Below are 25,807 nucleotides of genomic sequence, written 5' to 3'. Positions count from 1 at the left end.
TCCCAAGGATCCACCTCTCACCGTAGCAAACCCACCATGTTGTATAGTTAGGCCTGTGGGAGTGCGAATTTCAAGGTTAACCACAAATCCAGTTAACTCATTCCGCGCATCCCACTCCAGTGTGTAGTGTCATCACTTCCATTCACAACTTGCATTGCTCTACACTGCAATCAGCGGCGTGTTGCGTAATACCTTGTGCGTATTGCATCCTATAGCACGTTTTCAGCTCAGTTCGCGAACTTCCTGGCCTCCGGGCTTCCAGCAATCCCGTTTCACTTAAATCACCCTCCTAGAGGCACCCGTTTTATCGTTTTTTTCCGTTCTCCAAGGCTTTTTTCACACATGTACCCGGAGCAGCCCTGCTCAAGATCGGCAGCGATAATGATGATCGAATCACATTATTCAGCCATAAAGGCGCTCTTAATCCCGACTTCTCATGTCACTGTTTATGTACAAGTTATGTTGTCGTCCCTAGGTCATGTTCACGCGCGTACCCCGGGTCAAGATGAACATGCTCGTGAAAATGTCTTCACTACTAAAAGAAGACGTTTCCCATCTTTAGTCACACAGTTGTCTGCCGGGCGCGCATTAAGGTACGCATATAAAATTGAAGAACAATTTGACGAGTGGGAGATCATTACCAGAGTTGTAAATTGCTAATTAGGTGTACTTTGGGGGGAAGTCGTTAGCTTCTTCCTGGGGTCGTCTCATGAGAAAATCTATCATGCGAGCGAACGGTAAAATTTTGAATTTTATAGAAACTTTGCTAGACATTTAAAAAAAAATGTAAGATTTCAAATTAATATGAAATTAAATCAAATGAATAAAATTTCATAATATTTTACAAATCCCCTTATTCTACAAAAATAGAAAATTTGGAAAATCATGCTCTTTTCAAAACTTCTCAAACTTAATTTAGTACAGGGTCTGGCAATTGAACTGCTACATTACTTCAACAGTAATTATTTCGTTGCACACGAAACAGTATTAAGCGACCCCTTGTCGTTTTGTTTACATTAAGTCTTAGCTATTATTGGACGTAAGTGTTACTTTTGTAATCAGGTGTAGAAACAGAAACAGAAACGTAGCGCTTTGGTTGCCTTGTTCCCAGCTGGCAAACGACAGAAGGACATATTTCGTGAGCTGAGTTTTGTATACCGTACAGTTAAAAGAAACCTGGAGACCGGAAGTGCCAAAAAACGATATGGTGGGGGACGCCGACCTACTGTGGTGACACCTGCCATGGCAAAGATCATCAAGAAGCGCCTTAAGAGAAATGCTCGTTGTAGTACCACTAAATTGGCAGAGGATCTCAACATATCGGATCGAAGTCTCCGTCGGATCCTGAAAGGTAAACTCCAGACCAAGCCCTACAAGATCCAAAAGGATCAAGACCTTACGGTGAAGCAGAAACAAGAATGAGTAAAAAGAGCGAAGGCGCTGCTAGAGCGTTTACTTCCACGATGGGACGACGCGAAAATACATTTCGAATTGATTTTCCACGAGCGCCAAAGTCCCCAAGTTATGAAGAAATTCATAAATTTTTCGCACAAAAACTCGGGTGAATAACAACCTGGGATTAGCTACACATTCACAATGCACAAAACTGATGCTCTCTTTTTAAACATCAATAACGGCGCCGGCCACGTCCTAGTAGTCAATAGATAGGTTAGGAAAAATGAGAAAGGGATAAAAGAACAACTTTATGCCTAAGGACCGAGGTCACCTCTGCATCCTTGCAAAAAATTTGGTTGGGAATGTGGGGGAAAGGACATAATTAGGAAACACTTTTGACTAGTGTTATGCTGATAGCCTTTTCTCCTGAAATATACTTTTAATTTATTTGAATATTTCAGCGAAATAAGAAACAACAATTTTGAAAGGTGATAATGACTAAAACACATTCGAAGTTAATCGTATAAACTTGAATTCCATCGTCATCTGTATCTGTTACAGTTGTTGCTCACATAAGTCAAAGTTCGAAATGATATTCGAACTGATGTTCTAAATCATATTTATGTATGAATTTAAAAACGAATGGAAATTGTAAAAGTTCAAATATTTTGGAGAAAATTTGAGAAAAAGGTTGAAATAAAAAAAGTGAATTGTATTATTGGAGAAATCAAGACCAAATAGAACGTTTTTCCCTTTTTTTTTAAAGAGAAATGAAAAGAATAAAAACTCTGTTAATTTTTTCAGCAATTTTGATTTAATTATCATGTAACGACTTCTCGCATTTGATCAGAAACATCAAGATTTAACTTAAGTCCTGTTATGGTTTAATCATGACATAAATGAATAACGATCGCTTTGAAGTTTCGAACATTTGAATAAGGATAAATTGAAGAGAAATTTTGAAATTCTAAACAAGTTATTGAATAAGTCAACCCATGTTAATTTTTGAAACCAAAAAGGATTAATTTTGTAATAGAACTGATTAAATTTTTATTTTGAATTGGTGAAATAACGATTAGTTTGAAAACATTGAAAATCATTCTATCAAAATTTAGACCTAACGATGGCGATGGATCCCAATCCGGAGGTCATGCTCTATTATGGATTTAGTCAGCTGTAGGGGAACATGCCCTATTATGCGCCACCTAAGCGTATCGCTGATTTCTTATGAATTCCACGTACAAACTGTGGTAAAAATGGGTGTTATCATTGAAGAAAAGTGTTTTCTACAAATGCCTATGATTTTTTGTTACTCAAATTGCTGTAGATGCTTCAAAAACTTGATTTTTAAAAACCATATTCGAAGCCACAGAACAAAACTGTGTTGCAAATACGCGCCGCTGTGTATTCAGCAGCCGAACACACCCGAAAGCAGCCGAAGACCGAAAACATACCAATACTTACAGACTCTTTGACTGAAAAGAAAATCAAAATTAAAAAGAAAAGAAAAAAGTAGATTTTTTGGGCTGAATTAACGGTCAAAATATGGTTTTAGACTTTTTGTTCATTTTTAATGAAAATTGGCCTTTTTGAAAAATTAATGCTATTTTCAGCCTACTACGATTGGCGCGTTATAACGAGCGCATGGGCCGTGATAGAACATACCCATAAAAAGCATACCTTAGCGAGTTCAATATGATTTTTTAGCATAAAATCAAAATTAAGATTTTGCTCTATCGATGCGTCAGAAAATATTGCCTTATTCGTTTTTCTTTGCTTGATGACACCTTATTGAAATTGTTTTAAAATTTAGATCAGAATGAAGAAAAACCTAAATTGTGAAATTATCACGACACAGGGGCATTTTAAGGAAAAATTCATACTTGCCATGATCAATCACAGCATTTAAAACAAATTGGTACTATTTTGCAGGCTTAACATGTTTCAGATTCTTCAAAACAAGGGTGGCGCGTATAATCCACATGGGGCGTTATATGAACTTTTCCCCTAATTTGGCCACCGTTAACGTTAACACGATCACAAACCCGACTAAAATCAACGCACTTCACACCTTCATCCGCTCGAACCATCTGGATATCTTTTTCTCTAGAGGTGGAGAACGAACGAATCTCCAATGGAGATTCTCCATACCTGGATTCAACGTAATCGCTAATGTAGACCACCTCCACTTCTCTCATGTAGAGAAAAGCTAGGACGGCAGGTTAATTGCTCTTCGTATTGGTACCACAACTTTCTGCAATATATACGCACCCTCCGGAACAAATATGAGAGCTGAACGTGAGAGATTCTACTCCAATGCACTGCCCTATTATCTACGTCATCACACAGATCACGTTGTGTTGGGAGGTGATTTCTATTCTGTTATCAGACAGAGTTACTCTACCGGAATCAACAATATGTCACCTGCTCTGAAATCGCTGATCCAGCAAACCCAAATGGTAGATGTGTGGGCAACTCTAAGACCTCGAGATGGCGGATTAACTTACATCGCACACAACTCAGCATCTCGACTAGACCGATTCTATATTAATACCAATCATCGTAACCACATCCGAACAGCTGATTTGCATGTCCTCTGCTTTTCAAATCACAAGGCCCTTGTTTCACGGATATGCTTACAAATGCAAAGCCGTCCACCAGGTCGTGGCTTCTGGTCCCTTCGACCCCAACTGTTAACACCTGAAAACCTCGAGGAATTTCAAACATCATGGCAGTACTGGACCCGACTTTGACGAAACTACAATAGTTGGATGCAGTGGTGGATCTGTTTTGCAAAACCGAAAATAAAGTCGTTTTATCGCTGGAAATCAAAACTAGCGAATGACGAATTTCACCAGAAGCAACAAAACTTGCACATGCAACTTCGGAGAGCCTACGATGAATACTTGCAAGACTCGAGAATGCTTCCAACGATAAACCGAATAAAAGCTGCAATGCTCACACACCAGCGTCGCTTCTCCCGAAACTTCTTTCGAGTGAACGATACCTACGTAGCTGGTGAACAAATCTTAACGTTCCATGTTAGATAATGAAAACAAGATGATTGTAGGAACCGAAGCAATACAGACTCATCTTCTCAACCATTTCACACAACTATACGCCCGTGATCATGTAGGTGTAGATGAAGGAGGAAATAACAACGACCGATATCTTAGCAGCAATCCGAACTAGTGCTTCCCGAAAATCCCTTGGACCGGACGGTATACCAAAAGAGTTCTACGCCAGAACTTTCGAGGTAATACATCGTGAAGTGAATCTTATTCTGAATGAAGCAAAATCTGGTAATACACCCAGTGAGTTTGTGGCCGGTGTTATAGTACTGGTGAAGAAAAGTGGCTCCGGAAACAATGCACTATCACATCGACCTATTTCGCTCCTTAATTATGACTACAAGCTTCTATCCCGTATAATGAAGAAAGGTCTTGACAGCATAACGAAAGTACACCATCTACTTAGCGATGCACAGAAATGTTCTAATTCCGACAAATACATCTTTCAAGCAACACTTGCACTCAAAGACAGAATCGCACACATCAAATCATGCCAAGGGAGAGGTAAGCTCATTTCTTTTGACTTAAGCCTAGTCCACACTAGGCAACATGAACTGCGATATTTGTTATGAGACGAACTTTGTTGTCTGTTGTTGTTGTTGGAAACCTGAGACGGTCTCAGTGTCTCCCGAAGAAAAGGGGAGACGCTGAGACCGTCTCGAGACGAGCCGTCTCCTAGTGTGGACTAGACTTTAGAGAATGCCTTCGATCGTGTTGACTACAGCTATCTTTACCAATCCATGATATCTCTGGGTATAAACAGAGAGTTTATCAACCTGCTCTCTCGCATATCAGATCTCACCTCGTCTCGCCTATTGGTTAATGTACACCTCTCTCCAAATTTTCCCATACAACGATCAGTTCGCGAGGAGATCCAATTGGCATGCATCTGTTTGTGTTGTACATAGAACCATTTATAAAGAAACTTCAAAATATTTGTGGTACAGATCTCATAGTAGCCTACACAGATGACATTAGTGTGGTGCCTACTAGTACGCACAAGATAGACAGAATGAGAGAAGTGTATGTGAGTTTTCAAAGAACATCCGGAGCAAAACTAAATCTAGAAAAATCAAAGTGCATTGAGGTTGGTGATACTCGGCGATCTTCTATGAACGTACCCTGGTTGAACAACGATAACACTATCAAAATTCTGGTAATTATCTACTCAAGCTCGATACGACTGATGCAAAAATTGAATTGGAATGAATTGGTTTCGAAACTCCGTCTATGGATGCACTCCATGCGACCACACACCTTGAAACAAAAAACTGCACATCTAAACACCTACATGCTGTCCAAAATATGGTATGTCTCGTCAATTCTTTTCCAATCAAACAGACATATAGCTTACCCAACATCTGCGATGGGCAGTTATTTGAATCGAGGTGTTCCTGCTAGAGTCCCGATACAACAGCTGGCAAGAGACAACTCAAGGAGGTCTCAATCTTCAGCAGCCGGTATTGAAATGCAAAGCACGCTTCGTAAACCGACATCTTCGAGAAGCCGACTGCATGCCGTACTACCAACGTTTCGTAGACAGTCAACCAACAGACATTCTTCCAACTGATGTACCCTGTTTGAAGACTATGATGCAAATCCGCTCGCAACTCCCAACTTTAGTATTGGAGAATACCTCGTTAGCAAAAATACACAACCACTTTGTGAGTCAAGCAGATAGACTGTTTGAGTGACAAAATCTAACATTAAACCAGTGTTCCGAACATCACTCGGAAGAAACGCTCATGATAGGTTTCTAGTTGGAAACATTCAAAGCCGATTGCTGCTGCATGTTGTTCATTAGAGAATCGGCAGAGCGATAATGCGAAGTCAATATAAACAAGATTCAAAAGCGAGAGCGGATTCGCATCTAAGTTGATCTCTCAAGTTCACTACCTGGTGTATCAGAAGTGATTGAGACACTTACTGATACAAGATCCAATTCTAAAATCCACTCACTCACTCACTCAAACTCAATCAATGCGGCCTTGCATCGGTCACTGCCTGTGTACTTTCTGGCAAAGAGGCAGATACATATGTTTATACAAACTGCCTGCGTGTTTGAATGGCTATTTTGGTCCTCCCCAACAACAGCAACAACAAAGCAAGATGTATCAGGCAGACAACATTCGATCATCGATCAGTAAACGAGTGAGTGAGTGAGTGATTGAGCAAGAAAAGTTATTGACTGAAAGAAGAAACTGAAAATCAGGTAACTCCTCACTCAGTTGAGAATTCCAACTGGAGAAGAAACATCTCTCTTTCAAATTTTATTTCTTTGATTCTCGGAGCAGCGCTGTCGAACACAATCTTTGCCCAGCTGGGACATAAACCAACCGACAATTTAGGTTTTGCTTTCGCTATTGAAAAAGTTTCAGTGTCTCTCATGAGAATTGAGTGATTTTCGGAACACTGCATTAAACTGGTAGCGTGTATGGAAAAACGTAGCAGATCGAAAATTGTCTCCTGAACAACGCCATCAGCTGTTTTTTTTATGGTGAACGAGAAACAACCACACCGTAAACTTCTTTTCCATATTCGCAATGCAGATACAGAGAACTGTCAGCACTGTAACACACCGGTAGAGACGCTGAAGCATCGATACAGCACGTGTCCACGTGTAGCAGCTGGATGGAAACTACTTCAACGAAGATTTGGGCCGACACTAAATAATCGAACTTTGACGGTAGAAGAACTGCTAACACCAGAGTTGAAAAACATTATACAAAGAACACGAGTGTACATCCTTGAAAGTTCTGTTAATTATATTAGGTTTATTTATTATTTATTATTAATAATTCATCGAACAATTGTGTTTAAATGAATAACTTCACGATCACAAAGAATGAAACGATCTTGATTGGTGTAACCGACGAACAAAACGACTTGATGGTTCTTCGAACTGATGTAAGTGCTCAACATCCTGGAATATGCGCATCATTGCGCTGATTGGTTCATTGTAACCGTATGATGTCCCATGAGTTCGACTCGACAGCAGCGAATGAGATCGTGACATTCTCGACGGAGCCCTAAAGCTGATCATCCTAAGCAGGTTTGGTGATTGTACTTCTCCGTTCAAAATTTTAGCGACAAATGTGGCCTGTTGAGTTTTTCGACGACATTCGAGAGAATCTAGTCCTAAAAGCTTGCACCGATGAGGATAAGGGGGTAGATCTTCGGGATGGTTCCACGGCAGATGACGTAAGGCGGATCTAATAAACCGCTTTTGCACTCGTTCGATTCATAAGATCCAGCTTAGCTGGTATGGGGCCCATACGATTGAAGCGTGCTCAAGAATAGATCAGACAAGTGCACAGTACAGTGACTTCAAGCAATACGGATCTATGAATTTTCACGCTATTTTCAAGATAAAGCCTAGTTGTTTATTGGCTTTATTGATGACCGCAGTACGTTGATTGTTGAAGGTAAGCTGATCATCCAGGATAACACCAAGATCATTAACTTCGAATACTCTATTTATGTGCTCATTGCCGATGTAGTAGTTATGTAGAACAGGTGATTTTTTCCGGTGAAAAGTTATGACCGAACACTTTAAGACACTAACAGATAATTTGTTACGTCTACACCATTCATCAAAGTTGTCTAACAAAGATTGAAGGTATTCACAATCCGCAGCGCATTCTATTGGAACGAATATTTTAAGATCGTCTGCATATCCATTTTTTGTTCCATTATCTAAGCTAGCAATCAAATCGTTGAAAAACAAAGCAAACAACAAAGGTCCCAAATTGCTGCCTTGAGGGACGCCGGATCGGTTTGTAAACGGAAAAGAGATCAATCTTAATCCTTATGCACCTGTCAGTTAAAAATGACTTCAGCCAATGAATCATATTGTTGTGGACACCGAGCTTGACAAGCTTTGCAAGTAGAATTCGATGATCAATCGCGTCAAATGCGGCTTTAATGTCGGTATAAACAGCATCAACTTGCTTCTTATTCTCTAGTTGATTCAAACAGAAAGACGTGTATTCTAAAAGGTTCGTACATAGCGATCTTCCAGACATAAACCCATGTTGTTCCGATGAAATGTATTGCGAAGAAGCTACTAGTAAGGTTTGGCTAACTACAATTTCGAACAGTTTTGATCCAGCAGACAAGCTTGTTATTCCACGATATTGTTTCACGTTACGACGTTCGCCAGTTTAAAAAATCGGAAACATAAACGAAGTTTTCCACGGCTCTGGAAATTTCCGTTGTTGGAAGGATCGGTTGAAAATCCGAGCCAGAGGAGATGATACTGCTTCGATACATCGACAATAAATAACTGAAGGGATTCCGTCAGGTCCTGGGGCAAAGGAGCTTTTTAGTTTTTTAGCAGCAACTTCGACGACATCTTGATTGACTTCAAAGGTGTTAAAGTCTATGGCATCCATAGGAACATGGCGAATGGCATCGAAACACTCGCGTTCTGAGGAGGTCTTGGCCCTTATTCTGCGCCGCGCGTGACGTGATGATTGTCACCTCACCTCGGAGTCACCGTGAGATTTGTCACCTTATTCCCGGAGTCGATGTGGGTAAAGTGACAGGAGCTCATTCTCTGGTGAGTGACTGAATGAATCCATGTGTCAAGTTTGCTCGGTTTGCTTTTATTTTGTTCGCGTTTTCGAAATTTAATATTTTAAATTTAATAAACTAGTGCGAATTCCGGTTCGCAAAAGGCATCCGTCGAATTAACCGGTGTAAAACCAAAGCGGATGTGAAAAAAAAGGAAAAACGATACGGAAAGATACGGTACCTTAGCTCAGTTGGATTTAAAGCCGAAAAATTGACAAATCCGGAAGTCTACGGCAGCGGTCTAGGCCAGTCAGCGCAAAAGTGGATTCAACTTGGAACATCGGTGCCAACATTTGAAGCTTTTCAGGTTAGTAAAGAAGCATTAATGTTTTGATTGCAGATGGCAAAAATATCTTACTGCATTTGCATTGGTTTTGTTTCAGCACTATATTTGGTGGTTCTAACAAGAGGAAAAGCGTCACGCTGCTGGGAGGAACCAATTATTTCTCCAGTCTGCTGGGTCAACATTGCCGCTCTTCCAACAACAGATTCCAACTGGAAGCGCATCAACCGTACCAACATCGGCATTTGTCATTCCGGAAAGACATGAAGAAATATTTCAATACAGAACACATAAATTCAGAATTTGTATGTTGTTTTTTTAATTGAAATTTAGATTTAGTTGGACAGTTCTTTAACAAAAAAATTGTTTTAATAGGAGAAAATAAATTTAAAATTAAAATATTGGGTTCATAGGAAAAGATTAAATTTCAATTGCCACCAGAATGAAAGATTAAAATACAAAATTCTGGTTACATGGGAAAATTTGACGTCTTTTCCACATTTTTTTTTATAGAAATGCCATGTATTAGAATTTGAAGTGAATCATACATGTAATTGGGTTCACATTCAAATGTATCGTATTTAATGCATATTTGAAGCCATTTTTCGACTAATTTTCTGACTCGTCGCTACCTGAAAAGGTACCGACAATTTTTAATTCAGATTAAAATTAAAGATTTTCGACTAGATATGCGAATTTTTTTTCTGATTTTTAGAAGAAAAAAAAGAGGCTTTAAATTAGAGATGTACCGAATAGTGGTATTCGGCGAACGGCCGAATACCGAATATTGACCTTTTCAACTATTCGGCCAAACGAATATTCGGCCGAATATTCGGCCGAATATTCGGTCGAATATTCTATTGAGTTTTAATGAAAAAAAACTTAAGGGATTATTTCAATGCTTTCAATTTCTTTCATATGACGGCCCCTCATGTTCTTTAGTCGATTATTTTCAACTGGATGATAATATCGGATGATGAATTACAAGACATTTTTAAGTAGAGGTCTTTCTGATTTTTAAAATGTCACCAATTACTGAAAGGACATCAGATGACTAGTCGCTTCTAGAGCGTTTATCCTCAAAGAGATTGCATTCCTATAGAAACTGGGATAAAAATGTCGAAACAGGTGCCGCCAAGCTATTTTAATTTGCTTCTTTGATATTGAATTAGATGAAGGCCGTATGGGGTGGAGGAAGGACCCAAATGGGCCTAAGGGACCATCACAAAAAAAAGGCCAAATTTGAGCAAGATATCTTCAAAATAGTTGTTGAAAAGATAGATGATCTTTAACCTTAAGCAAACTATACTTTTAATCATACGTATCTACATGGTCAGGCATTCGAGACGATTTTGGAAAAAAAATATTAAAAAGGGCAAAATTTATGTTTATTTTGAAATTTTTGAAAAATCATTATAGAACACAAAAACTAAAAGTTTGGAGAAATTTGAGTTTTTTATTTGATTTAGCAAATAATCTGCCAAATTCGGGATGTTTTAAAAACATCTGGACATCCCGGACAGATTTGATTTATCTGGAATCTTCGCTGGATTTATGGGCAAGCCTGAATATATCCAGATAATGAGAAATACACTAAAATCAAAGGATAAAGTGATACTTGTCTGCATTCTCCTGGACGATCTACAGTGAAAGATAAGAGGATACCCCTTAGATGTTTTGCTGAAACCATAAGTTTTTAATGATTGTGTTGTAAACTTTTCAATATTTTATAAATTATTCGAAGTCATTTGAAAAATTTTACATGTCTGTAGTAGATATTCGGCCTATTCGGCCGAATACTTAGCTCAACTATTCGGTGAGCCGAATATTCGGCGTAACGGTTTTTTGGCGGTATTCGGCGCCGAATATTTGGCCGACCGAATATTCGGTACATCTCTACTTTAAATGGAGGAAAAACAATTTTAACAGACTATTTCTGTTTATTTATATCTATTGTGTTACAATTTATTGTTAAAATGCCGCTTTGCTCACGATTTTGCTTAGATTTGTTTTTCGTCGTCACCTGAAAAGGTACCGACAATTGTCACCTAAAATCGTCACCCAAATGCGACGATTCTCACCCACGGTGACTACGAAAATGGGGTAAGAACTCACAAAGTTCATCCGAAGTGACGTTCCTCACCTAAACCGACTACCGGAATAGAGTGACTTGGGTGACTCGACTATCATCACGTAACTCGCGGCGCAGAATAAGGGCCCTTGTCTGAGAATACTGACCGAAAATAAAATTATTAATGCGAGTGATCCAAATCTTGATGTAAGTGCTTTGAATTTTTATCTAGAAACCATAATGTAAATTGTTGATAACAAACTTTTGACTAATAAATAAGTTTAAAAAAAAGCCCTCATTCCAATGCACCAGACATGGTTCTGCGGAAGCGAGCGCGCCTCTCAAATGTTAGAATCACCTGGCGGTATTCAAACTTCAAGGATTGTGCATGTTTTAAACAATACATGAAAGTTTAACTACAACGCAAACTTGCATACAAGAACTTGATTCCAAAGCAATTATTGAATTTTAACTTGTATGCCAGGCTTAATTTTATCTTTATTGGTGGACAATATCCTATCTGATGGAGTTATTTATTATCTTGATAAAATGATGTTAAGAGGTGATTCAATTTAGTTATGGTTGCATGGACATTTTTATATAATTCGAGATGTTTTTACATCCTACGAGTGCTTAATTATATCTCATTTTGATAGGAAAAAATTTAATACCAAAAATATCATCTTGATATAATTTGTTTTCTCTCCTGATCAGACTTGTAAACCATCGACATTTTCTCTGACAGTCGCACAGCCTGCTTTTATCAGTTTCATTGTTCGTGCCATCAAACGAATGCGACCGAAAAGTTGCCGAACAGTCGACTACCATCAAACGAAACGACATTCATTCTTCTTTGTGTGATTGTCGAACGAAATTTCGTGTCTTGGTACACGAGAGGGATAATATGATGGTCAAACGCAGCGTTGCCACATCTAAATCTGTACCGCTCATCGAAAAAATCTTTTTCATCTGTACCGAAAACTCAAAAATCTGTACCAAAATCTGTACCGAAGAAAACAAAGTTCTGCATTCAATGTGTTGATATGTGAAGATTTTGCTTCCTTATTTTTAATCCTAAAAAGAAAGATACTTCATTGCACATTGTACAGTTTTTTAGTTAAACACTTTTTGTGAAGCTCATTTAATCATTTTTATTTTCTCTCTTTAAAAACCTGACATTAAAAATATTTTTCATAACAATCACTTGCTAATGTTCATGATGTTTATACAAAGTTTTGTTAAAACGATTTTTGAGCGTCACATTTAATAAGACATTTTTCGATCCACCGTTTTATCTTAAATAACTTTTCTTTCTAAGGATAGCGTCCAATGTATCAACACTCAGATGATTACAAACTTTGGTTTTATTGGCATTTACTTGCTAGAAAATGCGCTTAACCACTGCTGCCCCACTCGTCAGCTATTTAATTATTGGTAGCAAATTTGGAAATCTAATTGTTCCATCGTGTAATTCCCAGTAAGGAACTCCTACCGTCAGAGTAATAAAGGATAACTTTTGATTTATTTTCAATAAAGTTTTCAATAAACTCAATAAAAACAAAATGTGAATTTTTTTTTTAATTTTTAAAAGTCAAAAATCTGTACAAATCTGTACCAAATTTTGAAAATCTGTCATCTGTACGTACAGATTCTGTCCCAAAAATGAGCTAAAAAATCTGTACCGGTCTAGATAAATCTGTACATGTGGCAACCATGGTCAAACGACCATAATTCCCGACAGTTTGCAACATCGCCTATCTCTTTCACGCAGCAGAACTAACAGACTCAATAAGCAAATGCAATCTTTTCTATTCACTCCCTCCTGTTGAAAAAAAATTCGCCACTCTGCAGCGCCCGGTGATGTTTGGATGTGTTGGTCGAACAATGTGGAACGATTATCTCGATTATCTACGCAAGAGGGATGAAAGTCAAACGACTAACCATAAAAAAGATCAAAATTTCATTTGACATTTTTTTGCTCTCCGATCAAACGATTGCGCTCTCCAGGATTGTCACGAACGATGTGTGATGGTAGTCTCCGGAAAAATTCAAACGATGGTGACCACTTACAAGCCTGCTCCTGATCGGGATATTAGCAAACTCGATATTTAAACTACTCGATTATTAAACTCGATATCAAATCGATTATGAATTGTTCTTAAAAATAAGACCAACATATCCTAAGAATGAGTTTAAAAATTATTTTTTGTTTTGAATTTTAGTCTACAAAGTTGTGTTTATTTTGGTAAGGTTAATAATAATTTTTAAAACGCTCGAACAAATTATGTATAAAAGGCACACTCATGTAAATGTTTAAAACTATTCTAGTTTTCAACTACAGATCGGACTCGATTATCCATACATTTTTCTAGTGATTCCTTTAAAGTAAACAAATGGATAACAAATTGGTTGGGCTCTTGGGTGTGATGAGCATTATGTAAAAAGTATAAGAGCAATTTGTGACGATCGCCATCGTTTTTCTAATCTTAAAAAAGCAATCATATTGTAAATATTTTAAGTTTAAATACTAATAGGTCATTATTATCCATTCCAAAACTTACTTTCTCATAACATTCTAGAGCCTGAAAGTTTCTAAGATATTGCTGCCCTTGATATTTGAGATAACAATCAACTTTCACAAGAATATGTATTTTGTGTTACAGATTGTACCGATCGTAATGCAAGCGAAGCTGTTTGAACTCTTGCATTGACACGAATCAAACTCCTTAACACAATTGAACAGTGTAAAAAAGCTTGTTTATCAATACTGTATATACTGGGAAACAACGTTCAAATGGTTATTTTCCTTTCAATGTGTAACAGGTGTCATTAGCAACAACAATGTTGATGCCCCCTGTACGATTATGAATTCATTAGAGTCCTATTCAAACGAATTCATGAAGTCACGTTCGATCTTCATTCACAAGTGCCTCTAGCAGGATAAAATGTAACTCGCTCCAGCAGTAGCTTCTAGCAGCAGCTTCACAGAACTTTTGCCCCCCACTAGTATAGAGCATTATTGTTTCGCATTCTTTCAGAACTGGATCTCGGTCAATAACATCACGCAGCCAGGCGCCTCAATTCGAACGTCCTCGTCCGCTCCGTGCTCTATCTGACTTAAGGTCGTTCCGTGATATATGTCACGAAACGTTTCAAAATATCACGTGGCGATTAGAGCTAGCATCTTCAAACTTCTAATCACAGCTGGGCAATTTTGCGTAAGCTAAGATAGCACACGAGATCGTATAAATCCATAAAACGAAATATCACGCCAAAGTCGAACTGGAATTCCTTCTAAGAAGCAAAAAAAGCGGAAAGACAGACGAGCTCAATGTTGCGTGTTTTCAGCACTCGAGAGATAGTGTTAAGGTTGCCGATCGGTCCTCCAAATGACTCTAATTAATTTGTCATTATGCAGCAGGTCCAGTGTCATACGGCGATCAACAATTTATTGATAAAATTGAAGAATTTTTGTGCTAAGAGAAGCGCTCTATCAATCGTGATTGACTTCCGGCACGCGAGATTTTTTACCCCCTTCAAATTATTATATTAGCTACCGTGCTAACTCCTTGATCACGACCCGAGCACATTATTGGTTTGGCGCTAAACTGATTGTTCTTCAGCGCTTCTTCTTGTTTTTTTTTCTTCTCTCGTTTCAATGGTGCATGCTCACCAAACGCCATTCATCTGCTTACAAACTAAATAGGCTCTGACAGTCGAGACAATCGAAATGATTTGATCGATTGTATGGCTGAGCTGATGAGATGAATTATGAATCAAACACTGCTTGGTTTATGAATAATCAATCAGCTGTCTACGGGAGGAAATTTATTCCTTTTACTTTTTTTAAAGAACGATTTAATTGAATCTAATCTTGAAGAGAAATTGATGGAGTTCATATAAACGACTTTTTATGATATGCTTCTGATTCAGAATGTCAAGCTTACTTGAGTTTAAGTGTTTTTTTTTACAATTCTTATAGATAATTAAGGATATATTTATTTTTTTGTAAGACTAGAACCATAACTCTAGGACAAGCAACATTTTAACTTATTCTAATCATACTTTCATTTTTCTCATTTCAGAAACATACTCTCATCCTTCTGGCCATAGTTGCAACATGCTCAGCCGATATTTCAACAATCCTAAAGGGTGGATACTCCCGGAATGATATCGACTTCGAGGGCTACCAGTACGACAAGCCCAAAGTACCGTTTGAAACGCCAACCAGACCTCCGCCTCCGGTTCCGCCTACGACGACGGAGAAAAAATGTCCCCCGTCGGCACAGAATCCGGATGGAAGTTGCGGCTACGATTATCCGAAACCATCGCAAGCCTTCCCGTTGCCCAGTGAATATCTGCCCCCGTCGACGACGGTTAGGACCACTACTACTACGACGAGACCAACTACAACGGTAAGATATTTGTTAATTTGTTTTATTACAATGAGAGCCTATAATAATGAATTTCATTTTTCAGACTACAAGACGCACTACTACAACAACTCGTCCGACGACGACGGTAAGTTTAAGTTTAAAAATTTATAAGAAGTTTTATATGCCCGATCAGAAGAGAAAAACAAAATTATATCAAGATGAGATATTTTGAAATTCAAATTTTTCCTATCAAAATGAGATATATTTTGGAATTTAGAATGTTAAAATATCTCAAATTATAACAAAAAGTCCTTGCAAGCATAACTCAATTATTTCACCCCTTGATAGCATTATATCAAGATTATATCTCAATCAAATAGGATTTAGACTACCAAAAATGCAAAAATATGAGTCTTATACATACAAGTTTGTATGCAATTTTTGACTCACACACATACTTGTGTGCAATGTTGGACTACTTCCCTACTTGTAACTCAAACTTTTATGGATTGTTTCCAACTTGAACAAATCTTGATAAGTTCGAGGAGATTCGTACCTCGACCTGCAAGTTGAGAGGCGCGCATGCTACCACAGAACCATGCCTGGTGCATTGGAATGAGACCTTCAAACTTCCAATAAAATCCGATCAGGAGGGAAAAACTAAATTATATCAAGATGAGATATTTTGATAGCTATTTTTTCCTATCTAAATGAGTTATTATTCAGTACTCGTAGGATGTTAAAATATCTCAAAATATATCAAAAAATCTATGCGATCATAGCTTAATTATATCAATTTAAGTACAATCTGAATAAAATCTTCAAGTCTGTCAATCAGAATAAGATATAATTCGGATTGGAGGAACTTAAAATCGAAAATTTAAAGTACCTAATTATAACTGAATCAGATGTAAATATCTTGGTGAGATACGTTTGAGTTTTTATTTTGATATGCTCTCCTGATCGGGAAGAAATTTTTCTCGAAGCTTTTGTATCTTGATGAGTTATGATTTTGATAGGTTTTGTTCTGTCCAATATCGAAAGTGGGTTCGATCCTATTCAAGAATGCCAATCAAAATAAGATATAACCAAGATTCAAGAAACTAAGAGTCGAAAATAATGAGAACAATATTCTTACTGAAAAAGATATAAATATCTCGTTGAGGTATGTTTAAGTTCTTATTTTGATATGCTCTTCTGATCGGGAAATGTACATTTTTTTATATTACTCGAAAACTGATCAAGCAAATGTATGTATGTATGTAGATAATCCACCATGGGTGCACGGATTCACCGCAGTTTCGCCAACGTATGCGCTAACTTGCATCCTTTAGATTTTTAGTTCGGCCTATCTTCGATGCAAATCATCACATACCCGACACCATGGCTTCGTGTGAACTGACATGAAATGAAAATGTTTCGTGTAGGTGTATGTCTTATTTGTAGAACGAGCAAACTGTTTCGCAGCCGTATAAAATTCATAACATATTTAGAGTTAAGAATCTACGACAGGTATTCCGCATCCGTGTAGATACCTGCCCAGCTGGCAACTTTTTGTACGTTCTTATATTATATATTCAATCAATGAAATAGTTGTATGGTAAAATAATCTTACCTTTTTACCTATCTTACCTCTAGACACTCTCAGCTTACCTGAAGATGGAACCCTCGTTGTTCAATTTCATAACCTATTCAATTTCCATCCGATCTAAAACAAATAATTTTAATGTTATTACAAATCATCCTCCCTCTGTTCAATAAAACCAAAAACTGCTAGTAAAATATTGGATTATAATTTGAACGTGTGTTTCTATATGTGTGTGTTTTGAACTTGTTAAGAAATCGATAAATTGTTTTCAAATTTTCAATTTTTCGATCCTTTTAATGTATGAAATGGAATCAATAACGGCACAAACAATGATGGCCATCCTTCTTCGGCCTTCTTAACTTTTTTTTTCTTACCTTGTTATACCCTGGGGGAGGAAGACTGAATAAAAAAAGAAAAAAATCTTTAAAACGTCAAATTTCTCTCATCAATCTACCGATCAGTGCGAAGGTTCAAAATTTCGCTTTCTTATTTAGTGATTTTAATAAAACTTGTTTGATGCAGAAAAGCACCTGTTTTGCATAAAACAATGATTTAATTAGGTTTTGTTTTGCTCTGGCAAATTCTTGCATGATCAGGCATATTGAGTCACTCAAATTTCGTCAAAGCTTTGAAGCTGATGAATACAAATGGTTTGATTAATGGTTGTTCAAAAAATATAGCTAAATCTAAATTTAGCACCTAAACAACTGAGTTACAAGACTCGCTATACGAAACTGATCATCTAAAGTTAAAATTTGAACGATTACAGATCTTTTCAACAATTGCTGGCTTTTTGCCGAACAGTAAAAAAACGATACAGAAAACGATACAGCAAATTTCAGTCTTCCTCCCCCAGGTTATACCTACCTGATCATGATAGAGAAAATTCATTCTCTCCTGCATCAGTAATCGTTGCATGGTTTTTTTTATGGTTTTTTTTTATTGTGTGTGTGTGTGTTTTTTTTTTTTTTTTTTTTTTTTTTTTTTTTTTTTTTTTTTTTTTTTTTTTTTTTTTTTGGTTACTCAGGTGGTAAATTCGAAGAAGGAATTTTACGAATTGTTCCCAATGCACGTCGAGTGCCGTGTCTACATGGGAACAATGGGTCAACTCGTTATATACTCATTCGTATATACATATGCCCTAAACTCCACCTGGGGCGTCAGGCTAATTCCCAAACCGGTACCTGCCCTAAGGCAATACTTCGGTAAGGGGGTGTCTAATTCACGCATAGCGCTACTTTCGCAACACTCGCCAAGAAGTTCATATTTTAATTAAATATCATCCTGACCGCCCAACATCATCTTCACGTCCCATCGGCTACGCTGATTGTTTTGCGTAGTTCATTTCATAGCTTCGGACTCTTTAAGCTTAGTAAAGTTAACCTACGTTATCCTGCGTCAATTGCAATTTGCGATTGTGTGTGTGTGTGTGTGTGTGTGTGTGTGTGTGTGTGTGTGTGTGTGTGTGTGTGTGTGTGTGTGTGTGTGTGTGTGTGTGTGTGTGTGTGTGTGTGTGTGTGGGGGGGGGGGGGGGTGTGTGGGTGTGTGTGTGTGTGTGTTTTTTTTGTGTGTACAGTTTATGGTTTGTGTATGTACTGTAGAATTTTTATGATTGAACTAGAGGAGCGTTTTTGCTTCGTCCCCGGTAGCCCACCAGTCAGGCAGTCAAGCACTTATTACTGTCAAAGCTTTTTTTATAATATAAAGATGAGAGCAGTTAGCGCACAACTGGCCGTACACCAGACTAAAATCACGAGAAAAAATATATTTGTGGACTGAAATTTCGATGGTACCTATTAACAAAATTAATGGTTATTTGATAGTCAGTAGCAATAACAAATTACTAAAAAAAAGTACATAAATGCGGACTCTGGCATATAACAATTAGATAAGGAGATTAAACATGTATAATGGTTAGAAAAATACACCATCATCACTTTAAAGTTGATAGAAAACTGTTAAAAAGTACGAAGTTTCATGAATAATGAATAACTGGAATGATAATACATAACCATTTCATCAAACGATCAAGAGTTTATTATAATAATCATTAAAAGAGAGTAGATGCACACCTCTCTGTTATACCAAAATGAAAGCATAAAAAAGGAGAAAATGCAGAAATGTTACCTGTGAAGCAGTTGTATTAAGTGTTCTTAAATAGCTACAGTACTTTGATAATTCATGTTTTTTGTTCAAATGGGCATCGAATTTTGACAAAAGTGTTTGCTAAAAATGTCTACATGGTGCTTAAATAAAACGGAATGATTGGAGACCTGCATTTTCAAACGTTAAATGGATATCCTTTTTTTTCTGGGAGCTTGTGAGGTATAGACCCTTCAAAACAGTGATTTTAAGCATTTGCCCTTGTCTAAACTCAACACCAAAATATTTTGAACGAAAAAAAATTAACCATCATAAATGAACAAATGTAATAGGTACAATATCTATCTGTAACTATCGAAAACACCAAATCCATTCAATGATAACTACAATTATGTACCCCCATACGATGGATAACGATAGATTGAACTGAAAATAAAGCCAGTAATTAAAATAATACATGTATGACAATGCGCCTAAGCGAAAAAGAACCAGTTAGAATAAAAAGAAAAATCGTACGTAATACATCTGCCCCAAACTAAACTCTCTTATCTTCCCTCTATGCCCCCTCGGTCACTTGAAATGAATGACTGTTCATTCAATTTAAAATGAATGACGGTTCATTCAATTCAAAATGAATTACGATTCGTTCAATTTGAAATGGATTACACTTCAGCTTCAGCATCTCCGTCGTTGGTACATGATTTCTATACACACATTTTTAAATGATATACAATTCGTTCTTATAACTTCACAACCAAATTAATTAAAAAACAATAATGAAAAGAAAAGAAAATTAAACTTAGCTGATACGTTCGGTTTGTTGGCATCTCTCCGGCCGGTCTGCTGAAAAACTTCGTCAGAGGAGTACAGTGCCTAGCCGATGACTCTTCTTGCACTCCATCCCAGTGATTTTTAAGTTCATGTTCCGCTTCGCAGCGAAATAAATTCGAGGCGGGCCGCTTCGGATTTATTTCGCTGCGAAGCGGAAAATGAACGGTAATGAATATTTTTCTTGCTGGGATGTAACCCAAAACGAAAATCGAAGCATGCTATGCTTTTCGTTTAGAAAATGATAGGCACACACACGCGGATCGGAAACGATATTTTTTCAGCCTGTCCCGTTCTCTTCCTGTTGCATGGCTCCATAACGTTGCAACAAAGGTAAAAAATCAAACTTAAGTAGCATTTTTTCTTATTGAACCCATTTCCGATCCTGGGTTCAAATTAATTGGGAGTCCACCATTCTATGTATGCTGCACTTTTTATCACATGCCCCGGCGCAAAAAACACGATTCAATGGCAACTAAACTAGCGCTTCCACCGACGGAGCTCTTCTGATGAAAATATTTTTCTGTAACATGACTCGATACAATATTTATCTTATTTTAAGGAAACACTTCTATATCATCACGATAACAATAATCGCGTCGATGCCCCTTCGCTGGTTGGCAATACGAATTTTCTTTTTTGCACTGAATTAATTTTGCAATTTCACTCCAGCTCAAACACTTTTTTTTTTAAGCACCACCGACCCAAACAACAATTTTCCGAAACTTAAACATGCATGCATAATTTGCCCCACGACGAACAGCGAAAATCGCACCCGGCCGGAGACATCGAAATAAATGAACCCGTTTTGTTCGTCTGTTCATCGACCGCCATATTTTTCTTTTACGAAATCGCCACAAATGCCACCTTCTTCCAATTAAATAAGGCACTTGTGGATATTCTTTCCAATTCCCGTTTTACAATTTGTCACCGAAATCCGTTTTCGGGATATTCAATCATTTTTCCACTTTCACAAATAACTTCTATTAATTGGTCAATCGCGTATAGACAGCTGCACGCAAACGCAAGTAAAAAAAAAAATCGAACCGAGAGAGCATGGAGAATACAACCGCACACCACGAACACCAAACACGAACTGATTCATCTAACCTTCTATCCATCTATATAAAAAATTCATAATCTTTAGGTGTCCCTACTAAAAAGGACATCACTTTTCACCGCTAAGGCCGACAAATTAAAGTAACATATTAACATTACGGTGGTTTTTTATTTATTTATTCGATCCTAGGCTTCAGCCTTTAATTTTTACTAGTTTTAACTAAATATTTAAGAATACGCTAACTTAAATCTATTATTGATTTATTCTCTGGACATTTCTAGCTTTATCACATTAGCATGTACTCGAAAACTGATCAAGCAAATGATACAAAATTTCGCATGGGATGGTATTATCATACGAGAAATGTTTCAATGAATATTTTGAACCCATCCCTACAGCTGATGTGTATTTTTTCACATAATTTGAAAACTATTCTATCAATTGGAATACGAGAAATATTCCTTCCTTCTTCCATTGAAAAGATATGATGATAGGAGGTGTGAGGCTCCCATACAATTTTTATAGCATATTTTAAAAAGAATTCGAGCAAATGGAACCAAATATGGATGGAAGAGTATTTGAGAGCAAACAAATTTTCGCTCAACATTTGCGACTACTCCCTCTTTCTAGTGAGGACTTAAGTAAGCAACTCCCTTACAAGTTTTTGCATAACTTGAGAATTTATTAAGAAAATTGAATCAGATTTGGCATATGAGAGCATATAATACCAGAAATGGTTTTATGAATTTGAAACCCCTTCGATTCTGACGGGATTCCATCACCGGGACGCACCGAAAATGGCACTTCGGAGACCCTTGAGACCTTCGACTCAGTCGCGCTGATTCCTGCCAGCGTCATCAGTCGTCCCGGCCCTGAGTTCGATTGTGGCAACGGGGTGCTCCAGCCTGTTCTCTCAGGCAAGTATCCATATCGAGTTGACCTTCCTTCTTGTGATGGATCTTCCCGTTCCAGTGTGAAACGACACGATCTGCCTGCTGGGAAAAGCGATCATCTCATCCTTTACTACCAAAACGTTGGTGGTATCAACTCCTGCGTTAACGATTATCTGCTAGCCTCATCATGCTCCTGCTACGATATTATCGCTTTAACAGAAACCTGGCTGAACGGTAGAACCCTGTCTAGTCAAGTCTTCAGCTCTGACTACACTGTGTTCCGTTGTGACAGAGGTCCCAACAACAGCACGAAATCCACAGGTGGTGGAGTTCTGATTGCTATCCGATCCACTCTTTCAGCCATCCCCATCTACGATGAATCATGGAACGATCAAGAATTCGTATGGACCCGTATCGATCTTGGCACGAAAAAACTCTACGTTGGGGTTGTGTATCTGCCTCCTGATCGTACTAGAAATGCATCTTTTGCTGATTCCTTTTCCAGCGGCCTTTCTAAATTGTGTTCTCTCACACTTCCTGAAGACGACATCGTTATCATCGGGGACTTCAACCTACCAGGACTTAAGTGGATTCCCTCGCAAGGCAATTTTTTGTTTGCCGATCCAACCAGATCTTCGTTTACGGTGCCTTCCAACACGATTCTCGACTCTCAAAGCACGGCAACTCTCCGCGAGGTCAACAGCATAGAGAATGAAAATGGTCGCATGCTCGATCTCTGCTTCATCAGCGACGGACCCCAATTGGCTACGATTGAAGAGGCTCCTACGTCCTTGGTCAAGGTTGTTCCTCATCACCCTGCTCTGCTGCTTTCACTTGATATTCCTAGAGCTTTTGCCCACATCGAAAAACCTGGTCAATTCTTTCTCGACTTTAAGAACGCTGATTTCGTCGCTGTTTCACAAACGCTCGATGCTATCGACTGGGAATCTGAACTGGAATCTTCCGATCCGAACGCTGCAGCTATGAAATTTTCCCATATAATCAATTACATCATCGATCGTCACGTATCGAAACGCTCATCAGTTTCTAACCTACGAGCTCCTTGGGTAACGAAAGAACTGCGGCAAATGAAAACGCTCAAGAATAAAGCTCTCCGTTATTACACTAGGCACAAAACTCTCCGCGCTAAAAATGAGTATTGCAAACTCAACTCAGCTTACAAAAAACTATGCTCACGCTGCTACCAGAGCTACTTAATTCGGATACAGCGAGGTTTCAAAACAAAACCCAAATCATTTTGGCAGTACGTCAAGGGCCAGCGGAAAGAATCCGGCCTACCGCCCTCCATGTTTCTGGATGATAATTTAGCGACTTCGGAACCTGAAATCTGTGGCCTCTTCGCTGACAAATTCCGTAGTGTATTTGACTCAAACTCAATATCCTCGGACCAAGTTACCAGCGCGGCTTGTAACGTCCCTCATTTGAACACATGGCTGAATCAAATTGTTGTAGACGACGATGTTATTTTGAAAGCGACCGCTAAGCTGAAACACAGCCTTTCCGCAGGACCAGATGGCATACCAGCTACCTTCTTGAAGCGATATATATCACATATGCTGATACCTCTAAAAATAATCTTCCAAGTTTCACTCGATCAGTCTACGTTCCCATCCTTATGAAAAGAGGCCTATATGTTTCTGGTGCACAAAAAAGGGGACAGACGAAATGTGAACAACTATCGTGGCATTTCTGCCTTATGTGCGATAGCCAAATTGTTCGAGCTGGTTGTTTTGGAACCCATTTTTTCGTATTGCAAACCTTATTTCTCAAATGAACAACATGGATTTATGCCCAAGCGCTCTACGACTACAAACCTGTTGACTTTCACGTCTACTGTGCAAGACAGTTTTGCCATGGGATCTCAAACCGATGTCATCTACACTGATCTGTCAGCTGCTTTCGACAAGGTGAACCATTCCATAGCCATCGCCAAACTCGATCGTATTGGTATCTGCGGGTCTCTACTGGAATGGTTCCGCAGCTACCTGGTAGGACGAAAACACATTGTTCGAATAGGTGAATCATTTTCCAGTCAGTTCTCCGCCAAATCCGGAGTGCCTCAAGGGAGTCATCTAGGACCAATAATATTCCTGATATACTTCAACGACGTGCTGTTGCTCCTTGATGGACCAAAACTAGCGTATGCTGATGACCTGAAACTGTATCGCCGCATCAACGGTCCCGAGGATGTAAACTTTCTACAGAGTCAGTTCAACCTCTTCGTCTCTTGGTGTGATGTAAATTGCCTTTCCTTGAATCGCAGTAAATGTGCAGTAATTTCGTTTTCCCGCAAGCGGCTCCCATTATCAGCCATTTATCATCTTGGAAACGAGGCTATCGCTCGCGTCGAACAAATGAAAGATCTTGGCGTGATTCTTGACATACAGTTGAATTTCAAGACTCACACTAACTACATCGTCGACAAAGCCTCCAGATGCCTGGGTCTTCTTTTCCGCATGACGAAAGACTTCAAGGATGTCTACTGCTTGAAGAGTCTTTATTGTAGTTTGGTTCGATCGACCCTTGAATATGCCTCGGCTGTTTGGTGCCCATATTACCAAAACGGCTCAGAGCGTATTGAGACCATCCAACGGCGTTTTTTGCGATACGCTCTCCGACAACTCAACTGGCACGACCCGTTCCGACTTCCCAGCTACGAGAGCCGCTGTCGTCTAATCGACATCGACACGCTGCAAGCCCGCCGGACCGCCACACGAGCCACGGTTGTTGCGGATCTGCTCTCATCGAGAATAGACTGCCCCGCATTGTTAGAGGAACTTCGACTCAACGTACGGCCACGAGTTCTGAGGAATCGTGATCTGCAGCTTTTTGTCCCTCTCCGGCTGAACAATTAGGGGGCCAACACAGCTCTAATCGGTGTTTTAAAAACATTTAACCGCTACTCCGGGTACTTCGACTTTGACGTTTCGCGTGATGTATTCCGAAAAAAAATTCTTAGAGTTTTAAGTTTAACGTAGATTACAGCTTGTATGTAGGGGAACATGCCCTATTATGCGCCACCTAAGCGAATTGCTGATTTTCTATGTATTCCACGTACAAATTGTATTAAAAATGGGTGCAATCGTTGAAGAAAAGTGTTTTCTACAAATGCCTATGATTTTTTATTACTCAAATAGCTATAGTTGCTTCAAAAACTTGATTTTTAAAAACCATATTCGAAGCCACAGAACAAAACTGTGTTGCAAATACGCGCCGCTGTGTATTCAATACGCGCCTAGCAGCCGAACACACCCGAAAGCAGCCGAAGGCTGAAAACACACCAATACTTACAGACACTTTGACTGAAAAGAAAATCAAAATGGACTAATCAAAATTTGAAAAAAATTTTAAGTAGATTTTTTGGGCTGAATTAACGCTCAAAATATGGTTTTAAACTTTTTGTTCATTTTCAATGAACATTGGCCTCTTTGTAAAATTAATGCTATTTTCAGCCTACTACGATTGGCGCGTTATAACGAGCGCATGGGCCTTGATAGAACATACTCATAAAAAGCATACCTTAGCGAGTTCAGTATGATTTTT

General features: G+C 38.4%; 1 protein-coding gene across 2 annotated transcripts in view; it reads left to right on the top strand.

The window, feature by feature from the left end:
* Positions 1 to 25,807, top strand: part of LOC129756626 (mucin-2-like) — an 80,251-nt gene that overhangs the window by 36,869 nt on the left and 17,575 nt on the right. For both annotated transcript variants that reach the window (XM_055753536.1, XM_055753537.1), the window contains exons 2-3: positions 15,481 to 15,810; positions 15,875 to 15,916. In XM_055753536.1, coding sequence (XP_055609511.1) covers positions 15,481 to 15,810; positions 15,875 to 15,916 — 372 coding nt within the window. The remainder of the gene's footprint in view (positions 1 to 15,480; positions 15,811 to 15,874; positions 15,917 to 25,807) is intronic.

This window comes from Uranotaenia lowii, chromosome 3 (assembly GCF_029784155.1).
Source record: "Uranotaenia lowii strain MFRU-FL chromosome 3, ASM2978415v1, whole genome shotgun sequence".
Taxonomy (NCBI): Eukaryota; Metazoa; Arthropoda; class Insecta; order Diptera; family Culicidae; genus Uranotaenia; species Uranotaenia lowii.
This window is presented reverse-complemented; position numbering and strand designations above follow the sequence as displayed.